This window comes from Mauremys reevesii, linkage group 2, assembly GCF_016161935.1.
Source record: "Mauremys reevesii isolate NIE-2019 linkage group 2, ASM1616193v1, whole genome shotgun sequence".
NCBI lineage: Eukaryota > Metazoa > Chordata > Testudines > Geoemydidae > Mauremys > Mauremys reevesii.
The window spans coordinates 97,907,063-97,932,397 of NC_052624.1; the positions used below are offsets into that span (position 1 = coordinate 97,907,063).

Consider the following 25,335-nt stretch of genomic DNA (forward strand, 5'->3'; position numbering starts at 1 on the left):
GGAAGATCCATATATTTTTCTGAAACTGACACTACGTTCTTATAAAATATCTTGAAAATATGTTGGAAAGGGCTCTCAAATTTGACAGTAGGTGGTGCACAGCTATTTGCTGATGGCCAGCTGTCTGCTACCAGTGTAATGTACAGCAGAAGTTCTCAACCTTTCTTTCAAATGCCCTCCCAACATGCTATCAAAACTCCATGACCTAGTGAGGGAGGGAAGGTGATGGCTTCAGTTGTGGGGTGGGGGGGCAGCTTTGACCCCAGAGGGCTGCTGTGGGTGGGGCGGCTTGGGAGCCCCATGGGATGGGAGGCTCATGGCTTTTTCCCCACAGAGCAGGGGACTTGGGGCTTCTGCTGTTTGGGGTGGGGTGACAGCTTGGGGCTAGGGATATTGGGGTGGGGCTGCCCCACTTTCCAATAGGGCAGCTTCAGCTGGGGCTGGGGACACTGGGGCTCAAGGCAGCTTCTGCCAGGGCTTGGGGCTCGGGTTTCAGCCCCATGGGGTGGCTTCTGCCATGGCTCAGGGTACCTGGGCATGAGGCTTCTTCCCCAGAGAGAGATGTGCTGGAGATCAGGGCTTTAGCCCAGAGTGGGTGGCTCTGGCTCCTGCCCCACAGGGTGCCGGGATTCAGGACTGCAAGCTCAGGGCTCCCAGTGGCCCTGCTTGGCAGACCCCCTGAAATGGCTCACAGCCTCTCAGTGGGCCAGGGACCCCCAATTCAGAACCACGATATAGGACCGATGGAAGAAGGAAATGTATTATGGGTTCACCTTGACACTTAATATCACTTTATTTGACAACTGAGCTGAGAGGGAGGATGGAAAGCGGGGAGCTGGCTGAGGCATAAGGAGGCTTCTCTGCAGAATCTATACATCCCAGCTCCTTTTTCTCCTCTATGGGGAGAGGAACAGATATAAAGCTTCTTCTCAAATATGTGGAGTACCCTGCAGTCTCTGGCCAGGCTGTGTAGAGTGCATGGTAATGTGTAGAATGGATGGATGTGTAGAAAGGTGGTTTAAGAGTTGTTTCAAGCCACAGGGTAACTACGGTTAGTTACCAGCTCATGTATGGCACAGTCAGGCATCCACTGACATCAATTACAGTCTTTCCATTGACATCAGTTGGCACTGAATTGAGCCTATAGCAAAGGTGCTTAAGGTAGATTGCATTACATTTTTATCTCAAATAGCTTCTGAAATAAACTCATCAGCTGCTGGTCTGCAACCAACAATCACTTTATTATTTTAGTTTTCTTTACAGAACACACACTTAAAATGTGTGCATAATTTTTAAGGTAGAGTGACAAAACCTGTTTAGCTTTCTATAATGTATTTTCTTTAGCTTTCTATACTGTAGCTTTCTTTTCTTTAGCTTTCTATATTGTATTCAGAGATGGAATTTTTTTTAAGCACCATTAATTTGAAAATACTGTACTACCCCTTCCTTCATCCCTTAGCAGTTATAATCATAATGTCTACCCATTAACAAGAAAGCTGGAAATATATAAGACCATCTCATTAGCTGCTCTAGATGTAAAGCTCCAGAGTTTACAACCATTTATGCCACCTGGGAGTCTGACAGTAATCCAATTTGTATATATTGTACAAACTTACTAAAGATATCCCAAAAGTAAATGGATAATACAGCATAAAATAGGTGTCACAAACTTCACCCATCATGTAAAGAAGCTTAGAATCAGTGCAGTGAAATTCTACAGAAGTGTTACTTTAATTATTTTGGGGAAAACACTATGTGATGGAAGTACCATGTGTTTCTCTTAACCTTTGGACACTTAGTATACTGGATGCTTAAATGGTGTATCAATATATATTTAATCAACATGACAGCAAGGCTTAATCCTAATTGGTGATGAACAGGTTAATTAACAGAAACAGAATGGTTTGTTAATCTGTCACTAAGCAAGAAGATGCACGTTACTTTTTGTAGCACTGACTGTTCGGCTTTCAGTAAAAAATTACCGAGCGTCACACTGCTTTCTTTTCTGTTACACTCAGAGAGCTCTGAGGTTGACTGCAAAAGCTGTATCAGGAACTTATAGAATGTGACTAGGACACCTTATGGACATAGCATGTATAAGTGGCTCCTGATAATAATTAAAGCCCCAGTTCAGCAAATCACTTAAGGTGGTGCTTAAGTCCCACGTTGAATAGGAATGGACATAAGCATTGCTTAAGTGCTTCACTGAAAGCACTTGAAAGTGAAAGTCCTAATGAATTCAGCTTGCAATACATACTCTTATTTATGCACATACATACAAAATATTCTAAGGGAGCCTTTAACAAATTTACTATCCCACTCACCCACGGTGAGTAGTTCTTGTTTTTGTTTTTTTGTTTTCTGGAGATTTTTTTTAGAGAGATGAATGGGTGGAACATTATTTGTGTTTTTAATTATCTTCAATCAGTGTGGTTAAGGATAAGTGACTATTTTAAAGATATTTTAAGCAATCCCAGGAGAACAACCCACAGAGGCACAGTGTTGCAGATGATGAAATTTCCATCCTGATTTCATCTGGCGCATAATATGACTTGTATGTTTGTTATATAGGGATGTCGGTAAATGCATATTTTAATCAAAACTGGGGGGAAATTTGCAAAAAAAAAATCATGAATATGTTTTGCAAATTCTCAAACAAACCAGTCACATTCATATCTATTTTGATTGATATTCAGAATTATTCATGACAGCAAAGTTTGAAAAATAATCTTTTTTTTTTCAGAAAGAGAGAGAAATTAATTTAATGACAAATCTAGTTCAGGCAGAAATTGAAAGAGTTTGCAAATATTAGGTCATCCAATCATTTAGTGACTCGGGAGCAACATCATATTGCATCTAGGAGGATTTAGGTGACCAATCACATGATATAAATAGTGAATCGTGAATAGCAAATATACCTCTTCCCCTATATAACACGACCCGATATAACACGAATGCGGATATAATGTGGTAAAGCAGTACTCCGGGGAGGGCGGGGGGGCTGTGCAAGTTCGATACAACGCGGTTTCACCTATAACGCAGTAAGATTTTTTGGCTCCCGAGGACAGCATTATATCGAGGTAGAGGTGTACATGAATTCTTACAGCAAAGTTAATGAGAAAATATAGGCTAAAATAGTTTACAGAAGTAATTTGTCAAACAAATGCTAATAAACAAATTCATAACAATCTATATCCATTTGCAGATAGTTCACAAACAGAAAAATATGGTAATTTCACTGGAGTGTGAATTTTAGGCCTGATCCTGTTCCAGGTTAGTCCTAAAAATTATGAACATTGCAAGGAATCTGGTCTGATTTTATTACTACCAGGGAAGTTTTGCAGTGTCATATTTCATTGATAAAAATTCACATACACTCATCTCTAGTGAATTTTCTAAGAGGCATCAAATAGACTATTAACAGCCACTGGGAAAATCTTCTTTCCTGCTTTCAACTTTGGGTAGGTAAATATTTGTGAGCAACACCATGTTCAAGAGAGATGAAAGGGAGTTTGAATAAAATCTGTAGGTTATGCATCTTTGAGTCTAATTTATGATATCCCTATGAAAAAATAAACATTAAATATGTGTCCTATCTGGTTGTTGCATTATATATTCTTCCATTAAATTATAACCTAGAGAAAACATATTTACAATTCATATCACATTCATACATTTATCCTGCTCAGATGTAATCCACAAATTGTATGTTTGCTTTTCCAACGGCCACAGTAATATATAATCACTAAGCAACAATGTTATTTACTTCTTCCCTTTAGGGGCCGATGTTATCAATTTTGATGGCCATGCTGTGTTACCATACAGATTCAGGAACAAGAAAATGAAAACACTGAAAGACGTTATCACTTTGAAATTTAAAACCTCTGAAAGTGAAGGTGTCATCTTCCATGGAGAAGGACAGCAAGGAGACTATATCACCCTGGAACTGAAAAAAGCCAAGCTGATCCTTAATTTAAATCTAGGTATGCTTATTCTTTAAAAATCATTTTAGGAACATAATTTAAATTCAAATACCATTCTTCATTTTTCTTCTTCTTTTGCTTGCTGTTTTAAGCAGTATCTTATAATCAGATCATCTGGTGAAAATGCGGAACCTTTTCCTGTATGCAGTATTTTTATGAGTGTAGATTATGTTTTACTATCTACACAAAATGTCAGTAATATCAAAATGAAACCACAAGTAGAAACACGACAAAAAACAATAACACCTAGAAATGTACTGTTCCCAAAAATGACAAGAGAATCTTATTCTTGGTATAGAGCATATGTGGTGCTGGTTAGCTTTACACAGATTCATTTATAGTAGAAGTAAATGGCTGTGGGAGAGAGGGTGCTGATCAGCAGTATCAGGGGAAAGGCCAGGTGAATTTAGGAAAACTTGGGAAGCTGCAGAAAAAACAGTGAGGGGCCCTCACTGAGAAGCCATGGGCTAATGCCAAGCTGAGGTCCAAGAAGACTGCCTTGTAGAAAGTATAGCCAGAGGGGAGGTAGAGTGACAGCTCTGGGCTGCAAATGCTTAAAGAGAAATCCTGTCCCTACTGAAGTCAGTTCTAGAACAGGATATCACCCTGAATGTCTGATATGATCTTCAGCTTACCGATCTCCGTAACCTGGTGCCAATGTTGCTAGAGCCTATACCCTAAGCAAGTGAGAAGACTATTGGGACACTTTGGGGAGCTACTTTTCATATGGGCCCATTCTTTTTGTTAACTTCGAGATTGGGAAATTAGTAGGTTGGCTTTTGTTGTGTATTCAGTATATAATCCATCATATAACTAATTCTGTGGCAGGATTTAAGGAGACCCTAGATGATGAGAAGTGTAGGCTGTGTTCATAAAATCTGAGCACTAGAGTGCCAGAGTCAGATACAGGCTCCGTCTGTAGCCAGTTGCCTCGTTAAGGAGTCATCTATATATTTATTACTACCGAGTCTTGCCTCTTTCCTTCTGCAAAAGATATTACAGGCTTATGAGCAGTTTGGTTTATAGGCTGAATTATATAAAATAGTTTTGCTCATATGAGAAGGAAAGTGTGTAAGTGGCATTAGGTTTATTTTTTCTTAAAACAAATGCCCTTTAAAATGAGGTTTCATGTAACTTTTGCCTGCTTCTCTTGCAGTCATGTGAACAGTAAATTATTCTATTCATGTATTATTTACAATGAATAGTAATTATTTCCACTAGCATTTTCTATTCTGCTTCTTTTTCTAAAGATCAACAATATAGGCAGATGTTGATGAGGACAGCACATCTTCCTGTAGCACTAATCCATTTTTAACAAATTTCACTGAAATTATAACCCACTCATTTCTCAGTTTCATTATATTTCTCAGCTCAGCCAGCTTGAATAATATAGCGTCCATACATTTGCTTAGCTAAGGTGTGATTATACACTCTGAGGAGATAGGGGAGGGAAGGATCTACTAAGACTCGAAGTCTGAGTTCCAGTGATGTTTAATGCTAAGAAAGTTTCAGCTAAATAAATAGATTTAGATTATGCTGCATTCAAACCATGGAAGATTGTGGCACAACTTTCTGATTTGTTCTATTCGTCCCTTATTGCTGAGTAAGACCAGGTCTACACTACTATCTTTTGCAAATATACCTATGTCAGTCAGGGGTGTGAGGAGGTGTGATCCCTAACTAACATACCTGTTCCACCAGAAGTGTCTAGTTTATATGCAGTTATACCAGCGCAGTTATACCAGCACAGTTATACTGTGATTTGCCAATATAGCCTCTTTCCCTTCTGGGGCTGGAATAAGCTTTACCTGCAAAAAAGCACAGTTTTTCTGGTATAAGCTGCATTCACAATAGGAGTGCTTTGCTGTTATAATATGTCAGTATATAGGTATAACTACACACCCTTCCAAATGTAGTCCTGGCCTAAAGCTTTTCTGTTATCAGACCCCAAGGGCTAAGTCCTCATCTAAGTCAGTATAGTTCCACTGAAGCTGGGAATCTGGCCCAAAGTTTAAATACTCTAGTGAAGGTGACAGCTTTTTACTTTCTAGGGCTCAAACACAGAAAATCTCTGATTGAAAACAATTTTATAACTAACAAGAAGTGGATATTACTATAATTCTCCATCAAACATTTTCTGTTATCAGTAATTACTTATATACCTCACAGATTAGATATTTGGTATACAACCTAGCTAAATATATTAATGGCAAAAACTCCTGAATGGACAGATCTTGACTTCACAACAGTAATGGTAGTGTGTATGCAGCATGTTTCTTGTGAAATATGATACAGCAGGATGAATAAGTTTCCTAAATGACACTGAGTCTGAGTTAATCATCTGCTGCTCTTCTCATCCTCTCCGTCTCAGGTAGCAACCAGTATGGCTCAATTTATGGTCACACATCTGTGATGACAGGCAGCCTCTTGGATGACCACCATTGGCACTCCATTGTCATAGAACGTCATGGGAGGAACATCAATCTAACACTGGATAGGCACATGCAACATTTCAGAACCAATGGGGAATTTGATTACCTGGACCTGGACTATGAGGTACACAGTGACACCTGTTGCTAGTTCTCCTTCATATCAGCTCTTTAGAATAAAGCCAAATGTACAAAAGAATAACAAAAGCATGTAGGGACAAAATCAGAAAGGCTGAGGCACAAAATTAGTTGCACCTAGCAAAAGAAATAAAAGGCAATAGGAAGAGATACTATAAATACATTAGAAGCAAGAAAAAGACTAAGGAAACTGTATGTCCTTTATTTAGTTGGGAAGGGGTGTTCATAACTGATGACATCAAGAAGTCTGAGGGGATTAATGCCTATTTTTTTTTGTCTTCACCACAAAGGTTGATGGGGACCAGATACTCAACACAATTAATATGACCAACGAAGGGGGAGGAAGCAAGCCAAAATAGGGAAAGAACAGGTTAAAGAATATTTAGATGAGTTAGATATATTCAAGTTGGCAGGACCTGATAAAATTTCTAGGATATGTAAAGAACTAGCTGAAACAATCTCGGAACTGTTAGCCATTATCTTCAAGAATTCATGGAGGACAGGTGAGATCCCAGAGGACTGGACAAGGACAAACATAGTACCTATCTTTAAAAAGGGGAACAAAGAAGACCCGGAGAATTACAGACCAGTCAGCCTAACTTCAATACCTGGAAAAATACTGGAACAAATCATTAAACAATCAGTTCATAAGCATCTAGAGTTGGGTTATAAGGAATAGTCAGCATAGATTTATCAAGAACAAATCATGCCAAACCCATCTAATTTTCTTCTTTGACAGGGTTACTGGCCTAGTGGATGAGGAAGAAGCAGTAGACATAATATGTCTTGTTTTTAGGAAGGCTTTTGACATAGTCGCACATGGCATTCTCATAAGCATACTAGGGAAATGCAGTCTAGATAAAATTATTGTAAGGCAGATGCATGAGTAGTTGAAAGACTGTACTCAAAAAGTGGTTATCAGTGGTTCACAGTCAAGCTGGGAGGGTGCATCCTGTGCAAGGTCAGTCCTGGATCTGGTACTATTCACTTCTTTTTTTTAATGACTTGTAAAATTGTAAGCTTGTAAAATTTGAGGATGACACCAAACTGTGTGTGTGGGCTGTGTGTGTGTGTGTGTGGGGGGGGGGGGGTTGTTTCAAGCACTTTGGAGGAAAGGATTAGAAATCAAAACAACCTTGACAAATTGGAGAATTTGTCTGAATTCAACAAGATGAAACTCAGTAAAGACAAGTGCAAAGTACTTCACTTAGGAAGGAAAAAAATCAAATGCTCTGCTACAAAATGGAGGAATAAGTGGCTAGGTGATAGTACTGCTGAAGAGGTTCTGGGAATTATAATGGACGACATTTAATATGAGTCAACAATGTGAAGCAATTGTGAAAAGGCAAATATCATTCTGGGGTGTATTAACAGGTGTGTTGTATGTAAGACACGGGAGGTACTTTTACTTGCCACTGAGGCCTCAGCTGGAGTACTGTGTCCAGTTCTGGGTGCCACACTTTAGGAAAGATGTGACCAAACTGGAGAGAGTCCAGAGGAGAGCAGCTAAAAGTGATTAAAAGATTTAGAAAACCTGACCTATGAGAAAAAGTTAAAAGAAACTGGGCACGTTTAATCTTGAGAAAAGAAGAAAAGGGACCTGATAATAGCCTTCAAAGACATTAAGGGTTGTTATAAACAGGACTGTGATAAATTGTTCTCCATGTCCACTGAAGGTAGGACAAGTAGTAACAGGCTTAATCTGCATGTTAATCTGCAGCAAGGGAGATTTAGGTTAGGTATTAGGAAGAACTTTCTAACTATAAGGTTAGTTAAGCTCTGAAATAGGCTTCCAAAGGAAGTTATGGAATCCCCATCATTAGAGATTTTTAAGACGAGATTGGACAAACACCTGTCAGGGATGATCTAGGTTTACTTGAGCACAGTGGGCTGCATTTGATAACCTCCTGAGATCTCTTCCAGCCCTACATTTCTATGATCCTATGAACTTTAGCTTTTCTGCTACATTTTATGGCTTTTATTTTAATCAATGCTTTTAGTTCTTAGTTCTTAGATTTAATTCTTAGATTCACTCCAATTTTCTATAAAGCTCTGTAGTTCGATTAATTTTAAAACTCAGTTCCTCCATTTATCTGCTAGATCCCAAGTCTGCCAAACTTCAGTGCCTGCTGTAAGACTCATCTCTTTTCTCAAGCATTTATTTATTTATTGGGTCTTAGTGTTTACATTGCTGCACAAGTAATGTGTGTGAGCTTTTTTAAAATATCTTTCAGTACTTAGAGATTGTGCTGACTGCTTTAATAAATTATGAAAATACATACACTTTCCTTAATGGCAAAATGTAAAATACAATAATTAAAACTAAAACAACTGTAAGTGCCCCAAAGTCTGTTATCTCATTCCAAGTGACCAGCATGCTCCTGAACTAGGAGGCTTGTGTTCAAGAATGGAAATAGGAGATTGGTTTAACCCACTGACCTTATCTTATGGCAAAGAAGACCAAGTAGAACCATATTACTAATATAGGCCCTGATCCTGCACCTCTTATCAATGGGAGCTTGCTGACCAATCAGAATGTATTCTCTGTAAGCAGGGGTGAAAGTAACTTAAAAGACTTACTGGTACGCCGGAGTCCTGAGTGGGGGCGTGCAGGGCCGGCTCCAGACCCCAGCGCGCCAAGCGCGTGGTTGGGGCGGCATTTTGCCGGCAGGCCGGCAGGCGGCTCCGGTGGACCTTCCGCAGTCATGCCTGCGGGAGGTCCACCGGAGCCACGGGACCAGCGGACCTCCCGCAGGCATGACTGCGAAGGGTTCGCCAGAGCCGCCTGCCGCCCTCCCAGCGCACCCTCCAGGCACGTCTGCAAGAGGTCCCCCGGAGCCGCGGGACCATCAGCGCGCCCCCTGCGGCATGCCGCCGTGCTTCGGGGGGCCAAATTCCTAGAGCCGCCCCTGGGGGCGTGACCTCAACCAGAAGAGGAGTGGCCTCAACCAGAAGAGGCAGGGCCTTTCAAGATTTAAAGGCCCCGGGGCTCCGGCTGTGGCTGGGAACCCCAGGGCCTTTAAATCACCCCGGAGCTACCAGCTGCAGAGGTGGCTGGGAGCCCTGGGGCTCGGGGGAGAATTAAAGGGCTTGGGTCTCTAGCCGCCGCAGAGCTCTGGGCCCTTTAAATCACTGCGGGAGCTCTGCTGCCGCTACCCTGGGGCGGCAGGGCTCAGGCAGGGATTTAAAGGGCCCGGTGCTCCTGCCACTGTGGAGAGCCCCGTGCCCTTTAAAGTGCCACCAGAGCTCCAGCAGCAGGGCTCCGGTGGCGCTTTAAAGGGCCCGGGACTTCCCATGGGGGCCGGAGAAGCCAGTCCAGTCTGGCTTGGCGTACCGGCTCTTGCCGATACGCCCTACTGGACTGTACTGGCTTACTTTCACCTCTGTCTGTAAGGGACAATGGGAAGGGAAGATATAGACAGAAATGTGTTTCACCTCTGAATTCAACAGTAAATTTAATAATAATCATCAGAAGTGAATGAAGAATTTATAGCAAATAATGTCTTAGATTAATCTATATCATGCTTCTATTTGATTGCTGCATGACTTGTATTGTCATTAATTTGTTCATTGTACTAGACTGGTAGATGAATATGTGTAAATGTGTTGAAGCCCATAGATTGCTTGTGGGCTCTCTACTCTGGCTGTATATTTGTCTCTTCACTATTTGTTGTTAGTTATTTGTGGTATTTTATTGGTTGGCTGAGTCACACCGAATTGTTTCTGGCCTTGCAACTTTTATAAAAAATAGTACAAATACATCAGTTATGAACCTTGCATGAACCTATATTTGAATATATATTTCTGAGATTCTCTTTTTTTATGAATGTTCTTTTGAGTGGAAAACATTCATGTGAATGTTTGAGGGAAATGACTTAAAAGAGTGACAAATGTCATTGAAGTAAATTAATGGTTTCATTCAAACAAATGTTCATGAATGTCTTTTTTCAGTACTCATCCAGTTCTAACAAAAGATAATTTACACCTGTAATTAGGGTTTTAAAAGTACTAAACACTTGAATTATACCTCACAACAACCTTGAGAGGTAGATATTATTAAAACTGTTTTTCAAGCAGGTAAATTGAAAGCACGGTTAGGATAAATGAGTTGCCTAAATCTGCACAAAAAGCAAGAGGCACATATGGGAATAACCTAAGTTTTCTGACTTCATCTATAAGCTAGAATACACTCCCTCTTTCCCCCCAAGGTAGAAATAGAATCTAATGTTTGCACGCCAGTTAAACACCTGCAGCTGGCCTTTATCAGCTGACTCTGGTTCACGGGGGCTCCGGGTCTGTTTAATTGTGCTGGAGTTGGGCCTGTGGGAACCTGAGAGAGGGGAGGGTCCCAGAGCCTGGGCTCCACCCCGAGCCTGAATATCTGCATCACAATTAAACAGCCCCAGAGCTTGAGACCCATGAGCCCAAATCAGCAGGCACAGGCCAGTCGTGGGTGTTTAATTTATGAGGCCTGAATCTCTGTCCCTTCCCACCAGTAGGGCATTTTCCCAGTAGTAATCCTCTGGATTATATTCCACTTTGGATGTGTGTGGGAAGTTACATGAATACATCAAAGAGAGAATGTACTTTGAATTTGTTTCAGTAATTCACATAAATGTCAGTGGTTAGCCCTGAACTGTCTATCCCCTTTCCTCTCAATTAACACTGTCTTTTTAGTGTCTAGTTGTCATACACCCATTTAAATGTGCTGCCCTTATGATAAACTAATCATAGATGATAAAGCTGAGAGAATCAAAACTACATTTCAAATAGAGAAATTATTTTTTAAGTTTATCTCTTTCAGAAGAGATAAGCAAGCCAGAGAAATTGGCACTATTTCTGATTATACTTTTAATGCAAAAAAAAATAAAAAAAAATCTATCAATCCCTCTGGATTTGTCATCCTGTGTGGTTGTCTCCTTTTTTCCTTCACTTTTCTTCACAATCTTTTTCTTTTCCAATTTACTGCTTTTTTCCAAGTGCATAAATACTGGCTCACCAAAGATTGTGTTGCACCAAATAAAACATTAAGGGTTTGATCCTCAGTTGGTGTAAACTGTTGTCATTTCATTAAAGTTGAAACAAAGCTTAGTCACCAGCTGAGGACATGGCCACAAGATTATATGAAGGAGCCCATGTGAGCAATTTTTAAAGCCTTTGGTTTCCAGATGCGTTGCATTAAATAGGCATTAAATAGTTCTTCTTAAATACTGACTCAAGGCTCTTCCCCTCTTTAAGATGGAAAATGATATGTTCAAAACATTTTTTAAATAGATAATGTTCCCCTTGAGTTTCCTTTTCCTGCTCTCAGTAATAACTGATGGAATTGACAATGAATGATGTTTGAAAACTTATTTCTGGCAAAGCCAAGAGGCAGTGTCTAAGAAGTTTGTGTGAGCATTTTTGGGAAGGAATATACTTTGGTATATTATTGGTACCACCATCTGTTTAATATAAATATTAGGGCTGTCAATCGCACTGTTAAACAATCATAGAATACTATTTATATAAATATTTTTGGATGTTTTCTACATTTTCAAATATATTGATTTCAATTACAACACACAGTGTACAGTGCTCACTTTATATTCATTTTTATTATAAATATGACAATGAATGATGTTTGAAAACTTATTTCTGGCAAAGCCAAGAGGCAGTGTCTAAGAAGTTTGTGTGAGCATTTTTGGGAAGGAATATACTTTGGTATATTATCGGTACCACCATCTGTTTAATATAAATACTAGGGCTGTCAATCGCACTGTTAAACAATCATAGAATACTATTTATATAAATATTTTTGGATGTTTTCTACATTTTCAAATATATTGATTTCAATTACAACACACAGTGTACAGTGCTCACTTTATATTCATTTTTATTATAAATATGTGCACTGTAAAAATAAAATAAATGGTATTTTCAATTCACTTAATACAATATTTTAGTGCAATCTCTTTATCATGAAAGTTGAACTTACAAATGTAGAATTATGTACAAAAAAATAACTGCATTCAAAAATAAAACAGTGTAAAACTTTAGAGCCTGCAAGTCAACTCAATCCTACTTCTTGTTCAGCCAATTGCTCAGACAAACAAGTTTGTTTACATTTGCAGGAGATAATGCTGCCCGCTTCTTGTTTACAATATCACCTGCAAGTGAACAGACATTCTCATGGCACTATTGTAGCTGGCCTCGCAAGATATTTACGTGCCAGATGCGCTAAAGATTTATGTGTCCCTTCATGCTTCAACCACCATTCCAGAGGACATGCGTCCATGCTGATGATGGGTTCTGCTCGATAACGATTCAAAACAGTGTAGACCAATGCATATTCATTTTCATCATCTGAATCAGATGCCACCAGCAGAAGGTTGATTTTCTCTTTTGGTGGTTCAGGTTCTGTAGTTTCCTCATGGGAGTTTTGCTTTTAAGACTTCTGAAAGCATGCTCCACACGTCGTCCTGATCAGATTTTGGAAGGCACTTCAGATTCTTAAATCATGGGTCAAGTGCTGTAGCTATCTTTAGAAATCTCACATTGGTACTTTCTTTGTGTTTTGTCAAATCTGAAGTGAAAGTGTTCTTAAAATGAACAACATGTTGGGTCATCATCCGAGACTGCTATGACATGAAATATATGGTAGAATGGAGGTAAACCACAGTGTAGGAGATGTACAATTCTCCCCCAAGGAGTTCAGTCACAAATTTAATTAATGCATTATTTATATGAATCACCATTAGAAGTCAGAGAATGATTTCAAACAAATAATTTGACTGTCTCCCCTACCTTGTTAATAAATTTTTCTGCAATGGATATTTCTTCCAAATCATTTATTATTTGATATGTTTCTTGTTCAATAGCTTGTGAGTGAGCGATTCATGATGAAATGTCTAGAATGGGCTGAAAGGTCACATGGTATGCTTTGTTCCATATAGGGATGAATTTTCGTCTCCAGTGTGAATATTTGCAATTACAAAATCAAAATTTGCTTTCTTCCTTTTTTTTTTGCAGTGCTTATTTAAATTTGCTGTTTGGGCAAACAGTATTGCTAGCTATCTCATTTGCTGTGTGTCAATGTTCAGGAAAGCAAATACATCTGCAGCATATTTGTTTAAAAATTTGAATATATTTCACTTCAGTTACTATCCACAGTCTCTTGTTTGTTTTCAAAGATAACCTTTGGTGGCATGCCTTTTTCTGGGAAGCCAAGTTCAAATAGCGGGAAAAACTTCAAAGGCTGTATGGAAAGCATCAATTACAATGGTAATAATATCACAGACCTTGCCAAGAGGAGGAAATTGGAACCTTCTAATGGGGTGAGAACTTTTTCATTATCATCTAAACTTCTGGGAGGTAAAGGAGCATACATAGGTAGTGTGCCTCTGTGTGTAGCTGATATCCATGTGATATAGTCTAGTAACATGATATGATAAATAACTTTTATCACATACCTGTGCAGTTTACCACATACTTATGAGCACGTTACTTTACCCTTGTGCCAGCTCCTCATGGGTCTTACTCCAACATTCCAAAATGTTTGTGTAGTTTCAGAGAGCTGCCACTTAAAACAAAACAAACAAAAAAAACCCACCTTATCTCGTTGGATTATACCTGCCTGAGGAGTTAGATTAATTCCTGAGCCAGTTATAGCTTTCCTAGATGTAAACATGTCATGACTTTAAAGTCTAATTGCTTATGTCCCTAAAGAGCTAGTGGTGGGAATACCATTGGGGAGAGGAGATTCTCCACCTGGAATTGATTTCTAGCCCTGGAAGGCCTCAAGATATCAGACTTTAAAGTCATGATCTTTTTTATAAATAGAAAAGCAATTTTAGAGGTAGTTTACATTATATTAATTTCAATTTTTCTCTCCCTTGCAAGATCTGCACAATGGTACTCATAACAAAATCCTATGTTTTTACCAGAGAAGGGATATAAGAGCTAGTCCCATTAATATTTTTAACTCTCTTAAAAAAATGACTAAAATAGCTTTTATGTAATATATTTGGCACACATGGACTACATGGTGTTGTAGTGTAGAATAAATGTGTTACTGTCAGGAGTCCAGGATGACCTGCCTACATCAGTCATGGCTTCCCTCTTCATAAGCATTGCAACCCTCACAAACTCATGCCAATAATATCTCCATACAACATCACACCATTATGTACTCTTTATAAATACGCATGCATATGTGGTGGTGATAAATTGTACAACATTCCTAATTAATCTATGCATACTGTACATGGTTTTAATATTAATGCTCTGATATAAAGTATCTGAGGACTATGTCTGAGTAATCGTGACTGCAGGAATGATAATTTTGAATGTTCTGATTTACATCTTAAAATCTCTGAAAAAGCTAAACTTTAAACAGTACCATTGTATTGAGTTTGTTATTTCTACACCAAGTTTCATCAGACATGACAAAACCATTAAGCACGATGCACATGCCAGGTATGAAACTCTGCTTTCAGTATAAGAGTTTTAAAACCCAAACAGCTTACCATCCAAAATCCTTAAAATTCCTCCTGTGTTTCAGGGGATTTCCTGCCAGGCAGGGTGAAATCCACTCAATAATATTGAGTTCCTGTGAAAATGGTGCTCTGTTTTATGTAGGATATGTGGGATTTTAAGTGTCCCACATTGTACAGGACAAATGAGCTAAGCAACACACATTATATGAGAAATCTTGCCAGATTTTCAGTTGGGTGCCTAATTCAGGCCTGATTCAAAAAAGCATCCCTGTTAAGGAAGGGTATTTATATGTGCTCTTAAGTCCAATTGAAGTCAATGGGATTTAAGTCCATGCTTAAATTCTTTCCTGAATAGGAACAGTTTTAAACATGTTACTTAAGTTCTTTACTGAATTGGGGCCCCAGATAAGTTGCATGATTCTCAAAAGTGCTGAACACCCAATGACAGTCTTTTAACCTTTGGGTGCGGTGAGTGTTCAAAACCTGTAGAAATCAGACTACTTATTTAGTTGCATAAATAGAGACAGGGATTGATGAGAATCCCTCTTTTTTTCTACGAAATTCTATTACTCCTAACATTACAGTGAGATCCACAAATGTAGAGTTGTTATGCACTAGTGCGTCATCAAGAGTCTATTGCAGGCTCGTTTAATTCGATGGTTCTGTTGATTTCCAATTCTAAGAATGACTATAACAATAGAAGTGACCTTTGTTTTCAGTAGAATTACTTACACTGCCTCACCTCTGCAAAAACAAAATCAATTTTGTTCTAATTAAACCGACATGGATTTTTATGTTCCTTGCAAAAGCTTTTTTGCTCTTAGTCCTCAGCCTGATTTAGCATGAAAACTGTGTTTTGTGGATGATAGTATTGTTAACCATGTTCATTCCGATGGCGTCTAGAAATCAACTAAGATTGAGCTCCCATTGTAGTAGGTGCTATACAAACACAGAGTTGTAGAGAGCCCCTGCCCTGACAACCTTACTATCTAAGTAGACAAGACAAAGAAAAGGTAGGCAAAAGAGAGATAACACAAGCAGAATGGTCAGTGTTAGAGCTGGGTGGGAAATTGTTTTCCTGTCACACTTAAACTATTCTGTGTTGGGATGAACCTGAGACTTTTCAAAGCTTTTTTTTTCAAAGAGAGATAGAGAGAGACTCACCTCAGATTATCCAAGAACCAGGTGGTCCCAGTTGAGTGCCACCATCACCACGCTATTCTGGAATAGGTCCCTCTCAATCTCTCCTGTTGAAGTTGTTACACTTAGTATAAATAATTAAATATTTAGTAGAGCAGGGACTTGAACCAGAAATTCCCACATGAGTGCCCTAACTACAGGATTACAGGGTCAGTCTCTCTCGCTCTGACCCAATAAATATTGAACGATTTATTTAAAAAATGGAACAGCTCCAACAAGAGTGATTGGGGCAGAGACTGACTCTATAAGCTGGAGGTCAGAGCTCTCACTTGGAATGTTGGTGACCTAGATTCAAGCCCCTGTCCCTAATCAGGGTCCTGGGTCTTCCACATGCCAGATCTATGCCTTAATCACCAAGTTATTGGCTGTTCTGGGGTTGATCTCCCTCTCTCTCTCTTTCTGACCAGAAATGACATCCTGGACCTGAGAACACCTTCCCAACTGAAGTTTCATTTTACTGGTACATCAACAGATCGGCATTTTCTTACAAAAATCCGTTGTGTTGAAAAATTCCCAACCAGCTCTAATCAGTGTTGTGGCAGCAAGTTTAATGTTGCTTCCACTATTGGCAGGGGGAGGAGGAGGAAGAGAGGAGGGGTTAGCTAGGAGGAAATTGGCTAAATAGAAAGTCAGAGGAAGGGAGAGGAGTGATGAGAGCAGAGTGAGTGAGAAGGAGGGGAGAAAGTATGAAGGGCAGGTATGGACTGAGGCTGAGGTGAGGAGACTGCGCAAGAGGGGACAAGGAGTAGGTTGGAGCAAACAGGCAGTCAGCACAGGTCAAAGAAAATCCAGTGAAAACCATAGAAAATATCAGTGTCCATCAGTCCCTGTTTAAATTGCTTCCACAGCTGCTCTCCTGTCTTCAGTCTCTGCCTGGCTCCTCCTTGCAGTTTCTTTCCCCACGGCCACAGTGTGGGGGAAAAAGGAAGGGGGGCTTTCCCTTGCACAGTTCTGGGCCTGGAGGGTGTTGGGGGGAGGTGTTTCCATGGATGAACCGCATTTTACCCCTGTCTCTCCCCCACCAATGCAGCAGGTCCCTACTTAACCACCTTCTGCAACTGCTCTGCTAGCTTCAGTCTCAATGCATAAGCTAAATAGGGAGTATTTTTTTATTTAAATTATGTGCGTTAGACCAGCACAGTGTTAAGCATGAAGATGAGTAAAAATCTATTTTTAGAAAAATAACGAACCAACAGTTGATAAAACATAAGCAGGGGATATAGGCTTTGCTAAACAATTTATTCCGAGTTACCTCTCTTTTGAGAATATGCATGTAACTTTAGCGCCCTTGTGGCCAAGATGGAGTCTGCTCTGCAGACAGCTCTGGCCAAGAGAAGGCGTGCGCAGGAATGCAGCGGGAGAAATCCCTTCCAGCCCAGGGGCACCTGTTCCAACCCTCCCAGAGTGAACACAGACACACACACAGGAAAAGTACAAGGGATATAAGAAAGGGAAATATTTATTTACAGAGGGATGAGAGGAGAAAAACAACAAGGGGGAATATAGGGGGAGCAGTAAAACAGGGTTGCATCCAAGCCAAGGCCCCACGGGCCCAGTGGTAGCACAGTCTGGAAGGGCAGACACTGAGCAATGTGTCTGCACACAGAGTTCAAGAGTCCTGAGCAAAGTTCCAGTCCAGTGGTGAGTCTTGGGTGCTCCTGGTCATCTTCGGTGCCAGTGAACTTTCCCCAGCAAATCCCCCCAGTGCCCCAGTGACCACCTCCCCACTTAACTAGCTCACAGCCTCCCTCCTTGTTCCCAGTGCAGAGTCACAAGCCCCAGTACTCACAGCCCCATGCAGCTCTGAGCAGCCATGATACTGGGTCCAGCTCCGGCCTGTCCTTCTCGGGCGATTCCTTCTTGGCACAGGGCTCCTCCTGGCTCCTGTCCTGGGGTGTCCCCGATCGGCCGCCCTGTCCTTCCCAGGCTTCAGGCAGGTTCTCTGCTGCCTCACTTTGCGAGGACCTGCTTGCTGCCGCCTCTCTCTCTCCCTCGGAGCTCCAGAGCCACCCCCTGGAGTTTCCGTCATTTTTTCTCATTCCCCCCGCTCCCAGAAAAAGATTTAAAGGGGCCATGCTCTCTAAACCCCAAAGGGGTTACATGTATTCAGTTTGTAGTTCTGTTAATTGGGAAAAGGTTTTAAAAGGTAGTCATTTTTCCAGCAGCGGTGATGCCTGGAAGTGGGTAGGAAATAAATGACTTATACATGTAAACTTAGAGTTAATTTACAGTATAGGGTAAAGATCATAATGCAAAGCCCAAGCTGTCTAACTTGAGAAGCTTCCACTGTTAGTCTTCTAGCATACTGTTAATAATTTTGCAGTAAGAACAAAAGTCTAAACATAAATGCATGGTATATATTTGACTTTCAGACTTCAGTGCTAGATGAGTATTTCAGCAATTGATTCTGAACCTAGTCCATAGAAAAGGATCCATTTCTCTTTGAAAAATATGAATCTCTTTATTGTGGCAAACTTCAGATGAGTTCTAACTCTTTGCCCAGCCCTAGTGGACAATCTCAGTGAACTGGGCTTTACATAAGAGTAGTTTCCTCTTGATGTACAGTCATGGAGGGAAATAATACTCCAGTTTAGATTAAGTTGAATATCTCAGTAGAGAAAAGATCAGGTCAGCTAACTGACAGAGAAACACGAAGGGAGTTATAGCCTAGAATTATATGCTTCTTCCACAAGAAATCCTTTACACTGTTAGCATTTAGAAATACATTATCTCATTCCTGTGTAAGGGATTTGCATGCATTCACTCCCATTAGCAATAATGGGAGTTACAGATGCAACTCTCCCATACATTAGAGGCAAGAGAGATTTAAAGGTTCAAGACAGAATGTCAATCAGTTGTGAAAGCCAAGGCATCTTTGTCCGGAGGAAAATCTCAGTTCTTCACAGTAATAAAGCAACAAGACCTCTTAAACGCATGATAATGTGTGCCATGGACTGCTGTTTAATTCACTAGGTACTAGGACGAAACACTTAGATGCCTTGTGTACATGGTATGTTACCATTGAAGTGCCATCATAGAATGTCAGCTCTTCAGAGACACTTTGGTGCTCTTTTTCTACACAGGACTCACTTGTCTACATAGGAGTAGTTACTTCCAGTTAATTTGCAGTCAATTAATTCGATATTGTTAACATATTTGCGAAGGCTAGTCTGGATACTCCACAAATTTTTGTTCCAGGATACAAAATTTGTGATTTACCCGAGGGCTCAACCTAGCAGATTCTGTAACAAATGTTTGGGGATGTTCAAACTAACGTTTACAAATGTATTAATTAACTTAGGTAAATTTTCAGTCAATTAAAACCTCAAAGTGAAAAACTCTAGGCAAGCCCACTGGGACTGGCTTACAGTAAAACAGTGAAGATGGTCCTTGGCCTTTATCAGTTAGGTGATTATCATGTTCCTCATTCATGTTGTGAATTAAAAGCTTCAATAACTCTTTGAAACAGTAAGGTCCCTAAACTCTTGAATATAATGTTATGTGATATATTATATGTTCCAGATGTGTGTTCAAATGATACTGTAACACTGGGATTGTAATAAAGACAGACAGATCTTTAACGTGTTCAGAACAAACACTTACTTTTTTTAGATTCAGGATGTCACACATAGTTAGAACTTCTGTGCTGATGACAGCTAAATAGTAAATCTGCTAATTATACTGCCCTCTAGGGGTAGGATGCCAAGCCATATAATGTTCTGGCACTTTGTATAATATCAATCTGATACGTGGATTGCATCAATAAAAACTATACTATTCCAATTTGAATACTATAATGCCACAGAAGCTGCTTACTTTTAAATTCATATCTGGCATGGGAGCACTGTGTTCTACCACATAGGAGATATGTAAGTGAGGAAAGTCATGCTCTTCCCATGATTGGTGGCTCTTCACCTGCTTCAGTCTGCTATAGAAGAGAGTCAATGATATTTTAGGATTTCTTTTTCTTTAAAAAAAATCATTTTTGCTGCTCATTTTAACATGCAAAACACCCCACACATTAACTTCAGTTGAAGTCTCACAAATAGAATGAAGCTCATACTCAGAAACCACACATTTCTAGCAATATTTATGGATGTAGAGGTGCTTTATCACTGTATTTAAGTGCGGGTTTTTGTGGTTTTTGTTTTTGTTTTAGGGAAACTTAAGTTTTTCGTGTGTGGAGCCACACACAGTGCCTGTCTTTTTCAATGCTACCAGTTACCTGGAAGTGCCTGGTCGCCTGAATCAGGACCTGCTTTCAGTCAATTTCCAGTTTCGGACCTGGAACCCCAATGGACTTCTTCTCTTCAGCAACTTTGCCGATGGATTGGGTAATGTCGAGATTGACCTGACCGAAGGCAAAGTCAGTGTCCACATCAATGTCACCCAGGCGAAGAAGAACCGAATAGACATCTCATCAGGTAAGCAGATTTTCAGGGTTTGGGGTTTATTTTAAGTCTCACAACAACCACAGTGAATTCAAAATTGAAAGAGTTGGATTTAAGTTCCAAATTCAACAGCATTTATTGTAGATTAATGAAATCCTTTATTTTATGCTTTGATGAATGAGAGGTGGAAGATGTGAAAATGGTATTTTCTTTTATAACTTCCTCTCATCTCATCCTTAGTGTTCTCTGCCTCATTTTGTTTTGAATAGTTGTGCTAAGCAAACATTTATAATTGGACTAAGAACATTTCTCAAATATTAGAGTATGGTTATGTTACATTTTTTTCCTTTCTGTTGGCTACTGACTTTTCTGTTTTTTTATCCCTTGCTCCATTATCAAAGCAGCGTTTCTTTTTTCTCCCTCCCAAGGGGCAGACAGTATAGCCATTTCAAAGGTTGATGTCATGTCTGATCTGTCAGTATGGAGATGGAAACCTCTCATGTTCATTCAACCTTCTACCTCCTCATTTCCCCAGAGACCATCAGTGGGTACATCTATACTGGGGAAACTAACACATTTGAACTAATATGGTGATAGACACAATTTTTATCTTAGCGTGGATGAGAGCAGTCACATTTAAAAAAACATGGTTAACATTAGGGTTGAGTTAGATTTCAAAAGTAGGAATCCAGTGGTTAATCATGACCAGCTAGTGTACTTTTAAACATGACTGTCTTTGTTCATCCTAAAGGCAGTATTGTGAGCAACATTGTGTTAGTTAAGCTGTGTCAGTCAACACATTTTCTAATGTGATGCATTTTCCCAGTAAAGATATGCCCAACAGTGTACCTGATCATTGTCCTGGAGAGCTAGGTTACCCAAGTTTTTTTTCAGACCCAAGTGTTCTGTATGTCAGTGAGATACATTTTCTAGAATGGGATCAGGCTAATGCCAGATATCATACATAGCTATTAATTCATCAAGAACTTACATTTGGACTTTTTGGGGGGAGAAGTGTGGGGCATATACTTTAATCTTTACCAACATTTCTGTTCTGTCAGTTTTAGGAAGTTAGCATGATGGGGAGAAAAAGAAACCACTTTTCATAGATAACCTATCTGAAGTGTGCTAGCTGAATATTCATGCTGTACACAATTAATAATTTTAAAAGGGAGCTTTGAGGAAGTATAAAACAAGAAAAATGCTTTGTATTTTTTTAAAAAATAAAAGTATTTCTCGTGTGGATGAATCAGGACACTAACAATTTATTTGATTGTGGAAATATTTTTGTGAGTTCTTTCTTTTCAGCTCACTAAGAGCTGAATAAAACTTTTGATACAAACCTAAAATTAGAGGAGTGTTACCTGTTTAGAGGTAGTACTGAATATAATGGTCATAGCAACATTTAAAAAAAATCTAAATGTATTTCGTTCTGATTTCATGGAATTGGAACAGTTTTACAAAATATGTCAATGATGTTTTGTGTTATTTTTACTATTAGATTTGGTGGTTAGTTATTGTTTGTTGTTTTGTTTTTTAGCTTGGCAATATTAACACTGTAGATTTGATTTTTATTTTCCCGTCAGTAGTGCTCTGGATGTAATGCAGGGAATGGAACATTTTGGCTCATGTGCTGGCACCTCTTAACAATATGTGCCTTGCCTCCCTTCTCCCCACTCTCCCCCTCCCTCGCCCACCCCCCCCTGCTTGCTCCATTGCTGTGCTGCCCAAAAGTCTGGTTTAAAGACAGGTTCTCCCTGATGACATAGGGGCTGTCAGAATACTTTCACATTGCATTTCGAATAATCATCAGTTTGAGATTTCACAACCTGTTCAGCAAAATATTTTGAGTCCTTAAAATTTCACCAAGTTGCCATTAATTTTTCCTGAAGCTTGACTTGGGGTGAAACCGTATAAAACATCAGTCAACATGTTGTGAAGTGGACTCATATGAAAAGGAATAAAAAATGTTTGCACAAACCTCTGTCAAAATAAGCCACTGGATTTTACACAGCTGTGACCTAACGTCAAGATACACAACTTCTTCCAAAAGAAATCCATCCAATCTACCTGGATGGTTTAATCAATAGTCCAGGAGTCACATATAGCGATTTCATTTTATGACTGTGTTTACTATTCTTGGTCCTTGCTTCCATTGGTGCTGTATATTATGGTTATGGATGCCTTATGATGCTTAATAATAATACACTTGGTAGTACATTTTGGTCTTTAGATGCCTTTGTTCTTGGATAGTCATCCTGCATGTCTGTTGATCCATTTTACTTGCTTATTGTCATTTGAGAATCAGTGTGCTTGAATTGTGTATGCATATGAGGGTAAGGAGAAGACCCTAGCTCTCTATCAAAACTGACGACTTGCTAATTAAATTCCCATCCTTCTAACTGATAGCTTGATACTCCAGAATCTCTTATTAAAACACTGTGTGTCTGTTGTACAGAGCCTTATGATGTCTGGTAAGATTCAGATGATATATCAGCTGAAGTTTTTGTTGTCATCTTGGCAGAGCTTTCATATTTAATTAGATTGAATATGTTGTCTACGTACAGACAGGCAGCTCTTATTTAAATATTTTCATGGTATTTTATAGAACATTTGCTGAGTCATTTGCATTTCTAGCATCCTCATATCACCTATACCTATATTTTTTGCTACCTATTGATGTCAGTGAGATTAATGGTTTACAGGTCATTGTAAAAGATACTAGGTACAACTGCAAAGTTTAGAGGCAATAGAATCAAGTAATCATCAAGGAGAATCAATTGACTGTGGTAAGAAAAGTGAGCACTGCTGTTAATTTGAGGGCTCTAAAGGAGGTTTATTGTTTGTCTTTAATGGCAATTCTGCTGCTCCTATTGTCATTTTATATAATGCTGCAGTGCTATATTCATCCAGAATACTATAAAGTAGTAAAGTAGTTTAATTTAAATCCTAACTATATTGCTGATCAATTGCCTTTACTTCTTCCCTGGGGTAATAGGGTGCAATCATGAACTTTCTTTCCTCAGCTTAAAATGTGTTTTCCATTAGCAGAACTGATTGCTCAAGTATTTACAGAAAGCAAATGCAAAAGGGATTATGGAGAATTCATTTTCAAATATAAGGGCATACTTTGGAAAAATCTGTTGTGGTATATTCAGGTCCCAGCAATAAATATTACATTTTGAGGGCATTTTGCATATATTAAAATGTTGTGGATTTGAGATTCTTTTGACCAAATTTCAACCTCTTGAGGTTTGAAGTCTGTTGAACATTCTTCCTTTCATTGTTTGGGAAGGAAGCTACTTGAATGCAATTTCATTCAAAAACAATGTTCCCTCTGCGCAGCTGGACAGATATAATGAGTGAGATGGAATGTATCAGAAGCAGTGAAGACAGGAGAAAGCAAGGGATGAGCAGAGATTGCGTGGGAGAGGATGTCCAGAATTAACATTATGACCTTCAGGTACGATTGAGATGCTAACTAGCAACGTTGTTTGGGCTGATAACAATCTTACATTACACCATAACAATTCAAAAGTAAAAAGCTAGTGGTGGTCGTGGTACACGTAGGTACCAATGTCATAGGGAAGGATAGGAGAGAGGTCCTGGAGGCCAAATTTAAGTTGCTAGGTAAGAGATTGAAGTCCAGGACCTCCAAGTTAGCATTCTCTGAAATGCTTCCAGTTCCATGAGCAGGGCCAGTTAGACAGGCAGAACTGTGGGGTCTCAATGTGGGGATGAGACAATGGTGTAGGGAGGAGGGGTTTAGATTTATTAGGAACTGGGGAAACTTTTGGGAAAGGAGGAGCCAATACAGCCGTGGTGGGTAAGCTGCAGCCCATAAGGGTAAGCTGATTGAGGGTCACCAGACATTTTGTGGACAGTGATCATACACAGGCATGACCCCCCGCAGCTGCCAATGGCCGCGGTTCACCATACCCAGCCAATGGGAGCTGTGGAAAGGGCTGGCCAGCACATCCCTGTGGCCTGTGCTGCTTTCCGCAGCTCCCATTGGCCAGGAACAGAGAATCATGGCCACTGGGAGCTATGGGGGGCCAAGCCTGCGGACGGTTGCCCAACACTGCTATACAGGAAGGATGGGCTCCACCTAAACCAAAATGGAACCAGATTGCTGTCACTTAAAATTAAAAAGGTTGTAGAGCAGTTTCTAAACTAAAGGCTGCGGGAAAGCCAACAGGTGTGGAGGAGCACGTGGTTCGGGCAGAGACATCCCTTACGGGAGGATCTACTAATGGAGATTCTCTATGTCCTTGTAAGGAAGAGAGTATGGAAGATAAAATACAGGTAGGATCTGATGAGAAACTGTCAAATGATAAAAAAAATTTATTCAATTACATCATCTAATTGGCAGCAGCTAAAAAGTGATACATTTTTAAAGTGCTTATATACTAGTGCTAGAAGTCTAAATAATAAGATAGGTGAACTAGAGTGCCTCATATTGAATGAGGATATTGATATAATAGGCATCACAGAAACTTGGTGGAATGAGGATAATCAATGGGACACAGTAATATCAGGATACAAAATATATTGGAAGGACAGAATAAGACATGCTGGTGCCAGAGTGGCATTATATATGAAAGAAAGCATAGAATCAAATGAAGTAAAAATCTTAAATGAACCAAACTGTGCCATAGAATCTCTATGGATAGTAATTCCATGCTTGAATAATAATAATATAGCAGTAGGGATATAT

At 39.6% G+C, this 25,335-nt stretch overlaps 1 protein-coding gene across 1 annotated transcript in view; it reads left to right on the plus strand.

Moving 5' to 3' along the window:
• The window catches only part of CNTNAP2 (contactin associated protein 2), a 1,620,276-nt gene that overhangs the window by 798,276 nt on the left and 796,665 nt on the right, over positions 1-25,335 (plus strand). The window contains exons 5-8 of the mRNA XM_039524081.1: positions 3,780-3,983; positions 6,355-6,539; positions 13,723-13,866; positions 20,387-20,651. Coding sequence (XP_039380015.1) covers positions 3,780-3,983; positions 6,355-6,539; positions 13,723-13,866; positions 20,387-20,651 — 798 coding nt within the window. The remainder of the gene's footprint in view (positions 1-3,779; positions 3,984-6,354; positions 6,540-13,722; positions 13,867-20,386; positions 20,652-25,335) is intronic.